The 14,076-nt window shown below is 61.6% G+C and overlaps 1 protein-coding gene across 1 annotated transcript in view; it reads left to right on the top strand.

Moving 5' to 3' along the window:
- The first annotated feature begins 623 nt into the window (after positions 1–623).
- Positions 624–14,076, top strand: part of LOC116277736 (ankyrin repeat domain-containing protein 26-like) — a 533,747-nt gene continuing 520,294 nt past the window's right edge. Inside the window, 3 exon segments of the mRNA XM_072951590.1 lie at positions 624–898; positions 6,713–6,839; positions 9,554–9,857. Coding sequence (XP_072807691.1) covers positions 9,788–9,857 — 70 coding nt within the window. The 5' untranslated portion in view covers positions 624–898; positions 6,713–6,839; positions 9,554–9,787.

Genomic DNA, 14,076 nt, shown 5'->3' with positions numbered 1-14,076 from the left:
TCTCCTGCTGGACCCTGGTGGTCCTGTTTTGGTTCTCTGGCGTCTTCCCCTGCCCCTGCCTGCTCTGGACCTGTAACTGTTGGACGTGGAGAGAGCTTTAAGTCTAGTGGTTGTGCTCAGGCACAACCTGGAAAAAGGTACCCACGTGGCTCCCTTTCCACGTGCCTTTTCAAGGACAGAAATCTTCCCAGAGCTTTGCAGACAGCTCCCACCGAGCAAGTGCCCACAGGCACTTGTTCTGTGACTGAATTCTTCCAGACAGGTGGTCTGAGGCCCGTCTTTGTTCTGGTCCCAACAGCAGACTTTGGGAATGCCTCCCTGTGTGGCCCAGCCCTCCGCCCTCCCTCACCTACACACCCGCACCGGCCCTGCCCTTCTCACCTTTGGGCTGTGCTTCGGGGGGCTCCTGGCCCTCTACCTGAATCCCCGGGTGGTGGGCCCGGTGCTCCAGGTCAGAGCCGGGGGTGCTGAGCTGCCCCTCAGCCCTGGGCAAGATCCTGGGGAGAGACCTGGGCGACGTCTGGGCAGGAGGCCGTGGTGGTGGGGAGCCCTTCATACCCAGACTCTTCCGGAGCCTGTGCTGGCCTTCCACAGTGTGGCACACCAGCCCCTCACTTGGGGAGCTGGCATGAGTGTCCTGGTTCCCCGGATCCTGCGGTGTCTGGCTCTGCAATGACAGTGACCGGCAGCCGGCCCGGCCCGGAGGTCTCAGAGCCCTGCCTGGCCAGGACCACTCCTGCTTCTGCCCCACTCGACCGTCTGCTGCCTGATCAGACTGGGACCTTGGTCATCTCAGTCACCCGGGAGGCAAGAGACACACCCTAGGGCATGGGCGCCACCTCGGGCAGCAGGGCCCTGCCCCGGTTCTCCACATCCCAGCCAGCCCGCTTGGACCCAGGTTGGTGATGTGATCGGCCCCCCAGGCACCTGACCCTTCCTCAGCCTGCTCTTGCTTGAGGCAGGACCCCCCCAACATGACTGCCCCACCGCCACCAGTCAGGAAGGGGCTGTGGGGCCACCCGGGTGGGGTCTGAGTGGTGGCCTGGCCTGGGCGGGCCTGCCCTGGGCCTCCCTGTGTTACCTTTCGGTCCCTCTGGCCAAAAGGCCAGAGGCGCCTGGGGTGAGACCCGACCCACTGTCGGCACTGTTGGCAAAGGCCGTTGCTGCGGGCTTTCCGGGGGCCGCGACCTCGGGATCTTGGGATGCAACAAAACATGTCTGAGCTGAGCTGAGTTCACCAGCCAAGTAGGTTGAGAAGTGTCCTTCTCTACACAGCGGGTGCCTGGTGACCTGGGTCCCAAGTTCTGTTGGGCTCTGTTGCCAGGGAAGTGAGGTCACTTCCTGGGGTCCCCTTCCCCAAGCTTCCTCCTTACACAAAGCTCCCCAAGGGCCTCTCTGGGCTGCTGATGGCTCACTTCCCACCCCATGCCATGTCCACCCAGTGACACCAACACGGCCCCTCCTATAGCCCTGGGGAGGCCTGGATGCAGCCAGGGTCACAGCTCTGATGACACAGCTGGCTTCAGACCCAGCTCCCCCGCCAGCAGTGCTGTCACCCTGGACAAGCCACCTGCTTCTCAGGGTCTCCCCAATCCCCCATCGGCGCAGTGGGGATCATTCTGGACCCGGCTTCCTAGGAAAGCCATCATGTCTCTAGAACCACAAACACCTACTGCACCTGTCACCTCTGCGGGCTGGCATCACAGGGAGCTCATGCACAGACTCAGCAAAGGAAGGGCCCCACAGAGGGCTGGTGTGCAGGCCAAGGAGTGTGCAGGCCCAGGACTGTGCAGACGAGGCATTGTGTGGGCCCAGGAGAGGGCAGGCCTAGGAGTGTGCAGGGACAGAAGTGTGCAGGCCCAGGAGTGTGCAGGGGCAGTAGTGTTCAGGCCCCGGAGAGTGCAGGAAAGGTGAGGGCCATCACAGGAGAGGGCAGGGCCAAATGGGGCAGGCCAAGGAGTGTGCAGGACAAGGAGTTTGTAGGCCGAGGAGTATGCGGTCACAGGAGTGAGCAGGCCCAGGTGTGTGCAGTCCTTGGAGTGTGCAGGCCCAGGAGAGGGCATGCCCTGGAATGTGCAGGCCCAGGAGTGTGTAGGTACAGGAGGGAGCAGGCCCAGGAGTTTGCAGACGAAGGAGTGTGTAGGGACAGATGGGAGCAGGCCCTGGAGTGTGCAGCGCCAGGAGTGTGCTGGTCCATGAGAGGGTCGGCCGAAGTGGGGGCTGGCCCGGGATAGGGCAGGGCCAGGGGTGTGTAGGTCAAGACTGTGCTTGCCCAGGATTATACAGTCCCAGGAGTGAGCATGTACAGGAGTGTGCAGGCCCAGGAGTGTAGAAGCCCAGGTTCGTGCAGGCCCAGGTGTGCGCAGGTCCAGGAGCATGCAGGCCCAGGTGCGTGCAGTCCCAGGAGAGTGCAGGCCCTGGAGAGGACAGGCCCTCGATTGTGCAGGCCCAGGAGTGTGCAGGCCAAGCAGTGAGCACCCCCAGGAGTGTGTAGGCCCAGGAGTGTACAGGCCCAGGAGTGTGCAGCCCCAGGCGTGTGCAGACTCCGGAGTGTGCAGAGACAGGGGTGTGCAGGCCCAGGAATGTACAGGTTAGGGCTGTGCAGGCCTAGCAGTGTTCAGGCCCAGGAGTGTGCAAAATCAGGAGTATACAGGCCCAGGTGTGTTCAGGCTGAAGATTGTGCATGTCCTGGAGTGTGCAGGCCCATGAGTGTGCAATCCAGGAGTGTGCGGGCCCAGTAGTGTGCAAGCCAGGGCCAGAGAAGGCCCATGCCAGGGAAGGCCCAGGAGTGTACATATCCAGGGGTGTGCAGGCCCATGAGTGTGCAGGCCCTGAGTGTGCACTCGAGGGATTGTGCGGGCCCAGGAGAGGGCAGGCCCAGCAGTGTGCAGGCCCAGGAGTGTGCAGACATAGGTGGGATCAGTCACAGGAGTGTGCAGATCCAGGAGTATACAGGCCCAGGTGTGTGCAGGCCCAACCTTGTGCAGGCCCAGGAGTGTGCAGACAGAGGAGTGTGCAGGCCAAGGAGGGTGCAGGCCCAGGCCAGGGCAGGCCTAAGAGGGTACAGACCCTGGAGTGTGCAGGCCCAGGAGTATGCATGCCCAGGGCTGTGAGTCCCAGCAGTGTTCAGGCCCAGGAGTGTGCAGAATCAGGGGTATACAGGCCCAGGTGTGTTCAGGCTCAAGATTGTGCCTGTCCTGGAGTGTGCAGGCCCATGAGTGTGCAATCAAGGAGTGTGCGGGTCCAGTAGTGTGCAAGCCCAGGCCAGAGAAGGCCCATGCCAGGGAAGGCCCAGGAGTGTACAGATCCAGGATTGTGCTGGCCCAGGAGTGTGCATGCGCAGGACTGTGCAGGCACAGGAGGGAGCAGGCCGAGGAGGGTGCAGTCCCAGGTGTGTGCAGGCACAAGTGTGAGCAGGCCCAGTATTGTGAAGGCCCAGGAATGAACAGGTCCAGGAGAGGGCCGGCCGAATTGGGGGCAGGCCCAGGAGAGGGAAGGCCCAGGAGTGTGCAGGCCCTGGAGTGTGCACACGATGGATTGTGCGGGCCCAGCAGTGTGCAGGCCCAGGAGTGTGCAGACATAGGAGTGCGCAGGACAAGGAGGGTGCAGGCCCAGGCCAGGTTAGGCCCAGGACTGTACAGGCCCGGGAGTGTGTCGGCACAGCAGTGTGCAATCACAGGATGGAACAGGTGCAGGAGTGTTCAAGGTTAGCAGTGTGCAGGCCCAGGAGTGTGCACACACAGGAGGGAGGAGGCACACGAGTGTGCTGGCCAGGAGTGTACAGGCCTGTGTGTGTGTGTAGGCCCAGGAGTGTACAGGCCCAGGTGTGTGCAGGCTGTGGGATGTGCAGGCCCAGGAGTGTGCAGGCCCAGGAGTGTGCAGGCCCAGGAGTGTGCAGAGAGAAGGGTGTGCAAGCCCAGGTGGGTGCAGACCCAGGAGTGTGCAGGCCAAAGGGAGCGCAAGCCCTAGAAGTGTGCAGGCCAGGAGTGTACAGGTCCAGGAGAGGGCCGGCCGAATTGGGGGAAGGCCCAGGAGAGGGAAGGCCCAGGAGTGTGCAGGTTCATGAGAGGGTCGGCCGAGGTGTGGGCTGGCCTGGGATAGGGCAGGGCCAGATGTGTGTAGGCCCAAGACTGTGCTTGCCTAGGAATATGCAGTCACAGGAGGGAGCAGGCCCAGCAGTGTGCAGGCCAAGTAGAGTGCAGGCCCAGGCCTGTGCAGTCCCAGGTGTGTGCAGGCCCAGGAGAGGGCAGGACCCGGTGTGTGCAGGCCCAGGAGTTGCAGACCCAGGTGTGTGCAGACACCGGCGTGTGCAGAGACAGGAGTGTGTAGGCCCAGGATTGTACAGGCCAAGGGCTGTGCAGGCCAAGCCATGTGCAGCCCCAGGAATGTGCTGGCACAGATGGGAACAAGCCTAGGAGTGTACGGGCATATGTGGGAGAAGGCCTGGGAGTGTACAAGCCAAGGTTCATGCAGTCCCAGGTGTGCGTAGGTCCAGGATTGTGTAGGCCCAGGTGTCTGCTGTCCCAGGAGTATGCGGGCCCAGCAGAGGGCAGGCCCTGGAGTGTGTAGGCCCAGGATTGTGCAGGCACAAGTGGGAGCAGGACCAGCAGTGTGCAGGCCCAAGAGTGTGCAGGTCCAGGAGAGGGCCGGGCGACTTGGGGGCAGGCCCATTAGAGGGAAGTCCCAGGAGTGTGCAGGCCAAGTAGTGTGCACACGAGGGATTGTGCGGGCCCAGGGGAAGGTAGGCCCAGCAGTGTGCAGGGCCAGAAGTGTTCAGGCCCAGGTTCGTGCAGGCCCAGGTGTGCGCAGGTCCAGAGCATGCAGGCCCAGGTTTTTGCAGTCCCAGGAGTGTGCAGGCCCTGGAGAGGACAGGCCCTCGAATGTGCAGGCCCAGGAGTGTGCAGGCCAAGCAGTGAGCACCCCCAGGAGTGTGTAGGCCCAGGAGTGTACAGGCCCAGGAGTGTGCAGCCCCAGGCGTGTGCAGACTCCGGAGTGTGCAGAGACAGGGGTGTGCAGGCCCAGGACTGTACAGGTTAGGGCTGTGCAGGCCTAGCAGTGTTCAGGCCCAGGATTGGGCAAAATCAGGAATATACAGGCCCAGGTGTGTTCAGGCTCAAGATTGTGCATGTCCTGGAGTTTGCAGGCCCATGAGTGTGCAGGCCCAGAAGTGTGCAGATTCAATACGGAACCGGCCCGGGAGTGTACAGGCCCAGGTTCCTGCAGGCCCCGGTGTGCGTAGGTCCAGGAGTGTGCAGGTCCAAGAGTGTGCAGGCCCAGTTGTGTGCAGGCCCAGGAATGTGCAGACCCTGTCGACCCTAGAGGGCAGGATGCCGTGACCAGAGGAGGCGCTCTCTAGGACTGGGGGCGGAGGCCGGGAGAGCAGGCGGTTGGAGAGCCGGTGGTGAGGGCTGGAAAGGGGCAGAGCTGCACCAACCAGGTGTGCGGACCTGAGGGCGTGAGGCTGGGCGGCCTGCCGAGGGTGTTCCTGCAGCAGTGCTGGCCCTGGGTGAGGATGTGGTGGGACCAGGGCTGAGCCAGCGGGGCAGAAGGAGGAGGAGCGGGGAGGAGGGCGCCAGAGGGTGCACAGTGGACCGGTCACTGGGCATCTGCAGGTTTGGAGGCGCTCTGCTGTGTGGGGCTCCAGGCCTCCCTGGGTCTGGGGACGTGGGTGTGATGTGACTCGGAAGGAGGCCGGGTGCGCTTCGGACAGCACCCGCCATCTCTCCCACCCAGGCCCAGTGCTCATGGTCGTGTTGCAGCCTCAGTTTTCCGTCCACTGTCCCAGCAACCCCTTGGTGGTATTCTGAGCAGAGGCAGAGGGTGAGAGTCCTGACTTGGCTTTCCTTCCCTGTGTTTCCAAGTCCACACTCATTCCGCAAGTCGCACGACAGGCCAAGAAATCGGGAGACGCGGTGTCGGGGTAAAGAATAGTGAGTTTATTTGGAAAGGCAGCTGACCGAGAAGATGGCAGGCTAATGTCCTGGAGAGCCACCTTCTCCGAGTGAGACTTCAGGCTCCTTTTACACTCGAAAGGAGAGGGGTTGTGGGTGGTTGGTGCAAAGTCCTTGGTGCAGGAATTCTTTGTTTTTGCAGTTGTGGGTCAGCTCATGGGGCCCCTGTAAAACCTCTAACAAAACAAATGTTACTTTCTGTTCTGCAGCTTGTTGTGTGTATAGGAGAGGAAAAGAGCTCTTATCCTGAAGGCTGAGAGCCTTGAGAACAGGCTCTGCTGTCAATTTCAGGCTGAAGGCAACATTGTTTTACAAAAGGGGCAGAGCTGGTAAGACAGCCTGGAAAACAGCAGAGGGTTAAAGGAAAAAGAACAGATCTAATAGGCAGTCAGATTTGGTCTTTTCTGTTACACCTGCTGCCCCAGCAGGGCTGGCCTCAGGGAGGAAGGGCGCCCCTCCGGCCCCCGAGAGCCGCCTGCAGAGGGTGGGGAAGGCAGGGAGGGGGTCTGCCCTGCTGGGGAGGTAAACTAGACATGGCTGATACATGGACAGTGAGTGCAAAGTTAGAAAACCTCTGGGTTTTCCCTCTTTAGGGAGGGAGAGGGAGGCTCAGCATAGGTCCTTGAGCTTCCGCGAGAAAAGTGGCTCTCAGCCCAGGTCGGCTGCGGGCGCCTCTGGGGTTGTCACACCTGAGGGGCCCTCTGTGGACGGGTCCTGTGTTCTTGGCACTGACGTGGATTTTCCTCCTCTTCTTCCCCAAGGGGCGGTAGTGGCTCCGGGGGCAGCTTCCAGCCGATCACGGCCATCCTGCTGCCCTCATGCAAGCTGGCCCTGCACGCCCGGCAGCTGGACGTCAGGCTGCAGCTGGACTACGTCTCCGCCTCGCAGGTAAGAGGAGCCCCGCTGCTTCCCTGGGGGCCGGCAAGGGGGTCCCTCGGGAGGGGTTTCGGTTGGGGGCTCCTGGCTAGACGCCGCAGCCGTGTGAGTGGCACCGTTGGGGTGAAGGAGGCTGGTGCCAGGGACAGGGCAGGCCCAGGAGTGTGCAGGCCCAGGAGTGTGCATGCCCAGGAGTGTGCAGGCAAAGGAGGGAGCAGGCCCAGTAGTGTGCAGGCCAAGTAGAGTGCAGGCCCAGAAGTGTGCACGCCCAGGCGTGTACAGTAGGGCTGTGCAGGCCCAGCAGTGTTCAGGCCCAGGAGTGTGCAAAATCAGGAGTATACAGGCCCAGGTGTGTTCAGGCTCAAGATTGTGCAAGTCCTGGAGTGTGCAGGCCCATGAGTGTGCAATCCAGGAGTGTGCAGGCCCAGTAGTGTGCACACACAGGAGGGAGGAGGCACATGATTGTGCTGGCCTGGAGTGTACAGGCCTGTGTGTGTGTGTGTAGGCCCAGGAGTGTACAGGCCCAGGTGTGTGCAGGCCCAGGAGTGTGCAGGCCCAGGATTGTTTAGGCCCAGGAGTGTGCAGAGAGAAGAGTGTGCAAGCCCAGGTTGGTGCAGACCCAGAAGCGTGCAGGCCTAGGAGAGCGCAGGCCCTGGAGTGTGCAGGCCAGGAGTGTGCAGGTCCAGGAGAGGGCCGGCCGAATTGGGGGCAGGCCCAGGAGTGTACAGGCCCAGGAGTGTGCTGACACAGTAGGGATCAGTCACAGGAGTGTGCAGGTCCAGGAGTATACAGGCCCAGGTGTGTGCAGGCCCAACATTGTGCAGGCCCAGGAGTGTGCAGGCCCAGGTATGTGCAGGCCCAGGCCATGGCAGGCCCAGGAGGGTACAGACCCTGGAGTGTGCAGACCCAGGAGTATGCATGCCCAGGGCTGTGAGGCCCAGCATTTTTCAGGCCCTGGAGTGTACAGAATCAGGTGTATACAGGCCAAGGTGTGTTAATGCCCAAGATTGTGCAGGTCCTGTTGTGTGCAGACCCATGAGTGTGCAGCTCGAGCAGTGTGAAGGCCCAGTAGTGTTCAGGCCCAGGAGTGTGCAACATCAGGAGTATACAGGTCCAGGTGTGTTCAGGCTCAAGATTGTGCATGTCCTGGAGTGTGCAGGCCCATGAGTGTGCAATCCAGGAGTGTGCAGGCCCAGTAGTGTGCAAGCCAGGGCCAGAGAAGGCCCATGCCAGGGAAGGCCCAGGAGTGTACAGATCCAGGAGTGTGCAGGCCCAGGAGTGTGCATGCCCAGGAGTGTCCAGAGGAGGGGTTTGAGGCCGTGGTGGGATGTCCTTCACAGGCATAAATAGCGTAAAGAGCATAAAACTACATGATAGTGATGGTCGGACAGCATGGGAATGCACTTAATGTTCCTGAAATGCACAATTTAAAAGGGAAAAAAATCTGTATTTTATTAAAGGAGGTGGAAAATTGAAAAATATAGGATGCCATAAATGATGTAAAACAAATAAACTAAACTAAAGAAAAACAAAACAAAAGCAAATTCAGGGGCAGGGAAGTCAACTTCGGGTAGCGGAGGGGATTTATGGTGGGATTTTGGAGAAGGTGTAGGAGGGTGCAGAGGGGCACAGCCCTAGTGGGTGATGATGCCTAAAATGGTTCTCCACTGCCCAGCGGCCCAGGTGCAGGTGCAGGAACTGCAGGCTTCTCAGGAGCAGCAAGATCAGCAGGAGCTGCAGGCTCTTCAGGAGTGGCAAGATCAGCAGGAGCTGCAGGCTCTTCAGGAGTGGCTAGATCAGCAGGAGCTGCAGGCTCTTCAGGAGTGGCAAGATCAGCAGGAATGGCGGGCTCTTCAGGAGTGTCTAGATCAGCAGGAACGGCAGGCGCTTCAGGAGCGGCGGGCTCTTCAGGAATGGCAGGCTCTTCAGGAGCCGTGGGCTCTTCAGGAGCGGCTAGATCAGCAGGAGAGGCAGGCTCTTCAGGAGCGGCAGGCTCTTCAGGAGCGGCTAGATCAGCAGGAACGGCGGGCTCTTCAGGAGCAGCTAGATCAGCAGGAATGGCAGGCTCTTCATATGCAGTTGGAGCAGCAGGATCTTCATGTTCAGCAGGAGCAGCTGGAGGGAGTTCCCGGTCTCCTGCTGGACCCTGGTGGTCCTGTTTTGGTTCTCTGGCGTCTTCCCCTGCCCCTGCCTGCTCTGGACCTGTAACTGTTGGACGTGGAGAGAGCTTTAAGTCTAGTGGTTGTGCTCAGGCACAACCTGGAAAAAGGTACCCACGTGGCTCCCTTTCCACGTGCCTTTTCAAGGACAGAAATCTTCCCAGAGCTTTGCAGACAGCTCCCACCGAGCAAGTGCCCACAGGCACTTGTTCTGTGACTGAATTCTTCCAGACAGGTGGTCTGAGGCCCGTCTTTGTTCTGGTCCCAACAGCAGACTTTGGGAATGCCTCCCTGTGTGGCCCAGCCCTCCGCCCTCCCTCACCTACACACCCGCACCGGCCCTGCCCTTCTCACCTTTGGGCTGTGCTTCGGGGGGCTCCTGGCCCTCTACCTGAATCCCCGGGTGGTGGGCCCGGTGCTCCAGGTCAGAGCCGGGGGTGCTGAGCTGCCCCTCAGCCCTGGGCAAGATCCTGGGGAGAGACCTGGGCGACGTCTGGGCAGGAGGCCGTGGTGGTGGGGAGCCCTTCATACCCAGACTCTTCCGGAGCCTGTGCTGGCCTTCCACAGTGTGGCACACCAGCCCCTCACTTGGGGAGCTGGCATGAGTGTCCTGGTTCCCCGGATCCTGCGGTGTCTGGCTCTGCAATGACAGTGACCGGCAGCCGGCCCGGCCCGGAGGTCTCAGAGCCCTGCCTGGCCAGGACCACTCCTGCTTCTGCCCCACTCGACCGTCTGCTGCCTGATCAGACTGGGACCTTGGTCATCTCAGTCACCCGGGAGGCAAGAGACACACCCTAGGGCATGGGCGCCACCTCGGGCAGCAGGGCCCTGCCCCGGTTCTCCACATCCCAGCCAGCCCGCTTGGACCCAGGTTGGTGATGTGATCGGCCCCCCAGGCACCTGACCCTTCCTCAGCCTGCTCTTGCTTGAGGCAGGACCCCCCCAACATGACTGCCCCACCGCCACCAGTCAGGAAGGGGCTGTGGGGCCACCCGGGTGGGGTCTGAGTGGTGGCCTGGCCTGGGCGGGCCTGCCCTGGGCCTCCCTGTGTTACCTTTCGGTCCCTCTGGCCAAAAGGCCAGAGGCGCCTGGGGTGAGACCCGACCCACTGTCGGCACTGTTGGCAAAGGCCGTTGCTGCGGGCTTTCCGGGGGCCGCGACCTCGGGATCTTGGGATGCAACAAAACATGTCTGAGCTGAGCTGAGTTCACCAGCCAAGTAGGTTGAGAAGTGTCCTTCTCTACACAGCGGGTGCCTGGTGACCTGGGTCCCAAGTTCTGTTGGGCTCTGTTGCCAGGGAAGTGAGGTCACTTCCTGGGGTCCCCTTCCCCAAGCTTCCTCCTTACACAAAGCTCCCCAAGGGCCTCTCTGGGCTGCTGATGGCTCACTTCCCACCCCATGCCATGTCCACCCAGTGACACCAACACGGCCCCTCCTATAGCCCTGGGGAGGCCTGGATGCAGCCAGGGTCACAGCTCTGATGACACAGCTGGCTTCAGACCCAGCTCCCCCGCCAGCAGTGCTGTCACCCTGGACAAGCCACCTGCTTCTCAGGGTCTCCCCAATCCCCCATCGGCGCAGTGGGGATCATTCTGGACCCGGCTTCCTAGGAAAGCCATCATGTCTCTAGAACCACAAACACCTACTGCACCTGTCACCTCTGCGGGCTGGCATCACAGGGAGCTCATGCACAGACTCAGCAAAGGAAGGGCCCCACAGAGGGCTGGTGTGCAGGCCAAGGAGTGTGCAGGCCCAGGACTGTGCAGACGAGGCATTGTGTGGGCCCAGGAGAGGGCAGGCCTAGGAGTGTGCAGGGACAGAAGTGTGCAGGCCCAGGAGTGTGCAGGGGCAGTAGTGTTCAGGCCCCGGAGAGTGCAGGAAAGGTGAGGGCCATCACAGGAGAGGGCAGGGCCAAATGGGGCAGGCCAAGGAGTGTGCAGGACAAGGAGTTTGTAGGCCGAGGAGTATGCGGTCACAGGAGTGAGCAGGCCCAGGTGTGTGCAGTCCTTGGAGTGTGCAGGCCCAGGAGAGGGCATGCCCTGGAATGTGCAGGCCCAGGAGTGTGTAGGTACAGGAGGGAGCAGGCCCAGGAGTTTGCAGACGAAGGAGTGTGTAGGGACAGATGCGAGCAGGCCCTGGAGTGTGCAGCGCCAGGAGTGTGCTGGTCCATGAGAGGGTCGGCCGAAGTGGGGGCTGGCCCGGGATAGGGCAGGGCCAGGGGTGTGTAGGTCAAGACTGTGCTTGCCCAGGATTATACAGTCCCAGGAGTGAGCATGTACAGGAGTGTGCAGGCCCAGGAGTGTAGAAGCCCAGGTTCGTGCAGGCCCAGGTGTGCGCAGGTCCAGGAGCATGCAGGCCCAGGTGCGTGCAGTCCCAGGAGAGTGCAGGCCCTGGAGAGGACAGGCCCTCGATTGTGCAGGCCCAGGAGTGTGCAGGCCAAGCAGTGAGCACCCCCAGGAGTGTGTAGGCCCAGGAGTGTACAGGCCCAGGAGTGTGCAGCCCCAGGCGTGTGCAGACTCCGGAGTGTGCAGAGACAGGGGTGTGCAGGCCCAGGAATGTACAGGTTAGGGCTGTGCAGGCCTAGCAGTGTTCAGGCCCAGGAGTGTGCAAAATCAGGAGTATACAGGCCCAGGTGTGTTCAGGCTGAAGATTGTGCATGTCCTGGAGTGTGCAGGCCCATGAGTGTGCAATCCAGGAGTGTGCGGGCCCAGTAGTGTGCAAGCCAGGGCCAGAGAAGGCCCATGCCAGGGAAGGCCCAGGAGTGTACATATCCAGGGGTGTGCAGGCCCATGAGTGTGCAGGCCCTGAGTGTGCACTCGAGGGATTGTGCGGGCCCAGGAGAGGGCAGGCCCAGCAGTGTGCAGGCCCAGGAGTGTGCAGACATAGGTGGGATCAGTCACAGGAGTGTGCAGATCCAGGAGTATACAGGCCCAGGTGTGTGCAGGCCCAACCTTGTGCAGGCCCAGGAGTGTGCAGACAGAGGAGTGTGCAGGCCAAGGAGGGTGCAGGCCCAGGCCAGGGCAGGCCTAAGAGGGTACAGACCCTGGAGTGTGCAGGCCCAGGAGTATGCATGCCCAGGGCTGTGAGTCCCAGCAGTGTTCAGGCCCAGGAGTGTGCAGAATCAGGGGTATACAGGCCCAGGTGTGTTCAGGCTCAAGATTGTGCCTGTCCTGGAGTGTGCAGGCCCATGAGTGTGCAATCAAGGAGTGTGCGGGTCCAGTAGTGTGCAAGCCCAGGCCAGAGAAGGCCCATGCCAGGGAAGGCCCAGGAGTGTACAGATCCAGGATTGTGCTGGCCCAGGAGTGTGCATGCGCAGGACTGTGCAGGCACAGGAGGGAGCAGGCCGAGGAGGGTGCAGTCCCAGGTGTGTGCAGGCACAAGTGTGAGCAGGCCCAGTATTGTGAAGGCCCAGGAATGAACAGGTCCAGGAGAGGGCCGGCCGAATTGGGGGCAGGCCCAGGAGAGGGAAGGCCCAGGAGTGTGCAGGCCCTGGAGTGTGCACACGATGGATTGTGCGGGCCCAGCAGTGTGCAGGCCCAGGAGTGTGCAGACATAGGAGTGCGCAGGACAAGGAGGGTGCAGGCCCAGGCCAGGTTAGGCCCAGGACTGTACAGGCCCGGGAGTGTGTCGGCACAGCAGTGTGCAATCACAGGATGGAACAGGTGCAGGAGTGTTCAAGGTTAGCAGTGTGCAGGCCCAGGAGTGTGCACACACAGGAGGGAGGAGGCACACGAGTGTGCTGGCCAGGAGTGTACAGGCCTGTGTGTGTGTGTAGGCCCAGCAGTGTACAGGCCCAGGTGTGTGCAGGCTGTGGGATGTGCAGGCCCAGGAGTGTGCAGGCCCAGGAGTGTGCAGGCCCAGGAGTGTGCAGAGAGAAGGGTGTGCAAGCCCAGGTGGGTGCAGACCCAGGAGTGTGCAGGCCAAAGGGAGCGCAAGCCCTAGAAGTGTGCAGGCCAGGAGTGTACAGGTCCAGGAGAGGGCCGGCCGAATTGGGGGAAGGCCCAGGAGAGGGAAGGCCCAGGAGTGTGCAGGTTCATGAGAGGGTCGGCCGAGGTGTGGGCTGGCCTGGGATAGGGCAGGGCCAGATGTGTGTAGGCCCAAGACTGTGCTTGCCTAGGAATATGCAGTCACAGGAGGGAGCAGGCCCAGCAGTGTGCAGGCCAAGTAGAGTGCAGGCCCAGGCCTGTGCAGTCCCAGGTGTGTGCAGGCCCAGGAGAGGGCAGGACCCGGTGTGTGCAGGCCCAGGAGTTGCAGACCCAGGTGTGTGCAGACACCGGCGTGTGCAGAGACAGGAGTGTGTAGGCCCAGGATTGTACAGGCCAAGGGCTGTGCAGGCCAAGCCATGTGCAGCCCCAGGAATGTGCTGGCACAGATGGGAACAAGCCTAGGAGTGTACGGGCATATGTGGGAGAAGGCCTGGGAGTGTACAAGCCAAGGTTCATGCAGTCCCAGGTGTGCGTAGGTCCAGGATTGTGTAGGCCCAGGTGTCTGCTGTCCCAGGAGTATGCGGGCCCAGCAGAGGGCAGGCCCTGGAGTGTGTAGGCCCAGGATTGTGCAGGCACAAGTGGGAGCAGGACCAGCAGTGTGCAGGCCCAAGAGTGTGCAGGTCCAGGAGAGGGCCGGGCGACTTGGGGGCAGGCCCATTAGAGGGAAGTCCCAGGAGTGTGCAGGCCAAGTAGTGTGCACACGAGGGATTGTGCGGGCCCAGGGGAAGGTAGGCCCAGCAGTGTGCAGGGCCAGAAGTGTTCAGGCCCAGGTTCGTGCAGGCCCAGGTGTGCGCAGGTCCAGAGCATGCAGGCCCAGGTTTTTGCAGTCCCAGGAGTGTGCAGGCCCTGGAGAGGACAGGCCCTCGAATGTGCAGGCCCAGGAGTGTGCAGGCCAAGCAGTGAGCACCCCCAGGAGTGTGTAGGCCCAGGAGTGTACAGGCCCAGGAGTGTGCAGCCCCAGGCGTGTGCAGACTCCGGAGTGTGCAGAGACAGGGGTGTGCAGGCCCAGGACTGTACAGGTTAGGGCTGTGCAGGCCTAGCAGTGTTCAGGCCCAGGATTGGGCAAAATCAGGAATATACAGGCCCAGGTGTGTTCAGGCTCAA

The sequence above is a fragment of the Vicugna pacos genome, chromosome 28, assembly GCF_048564905.1.
Source record: "Vicugna pacos chromosome 28, VicPac4, whole genome shotgun sequence".
In the NCBI taxonomy this organism is placed as follows: Eukaryota; Metazoa; Chordata; class Mammalia; order Artiodactyla; family Camelidae; genus Vicugna; species Vicugna pacos.
Note: the sequence above shows the minus strand (reverse complement) of the source record. Positions and strands in the feature narration are given on the sequence as shown.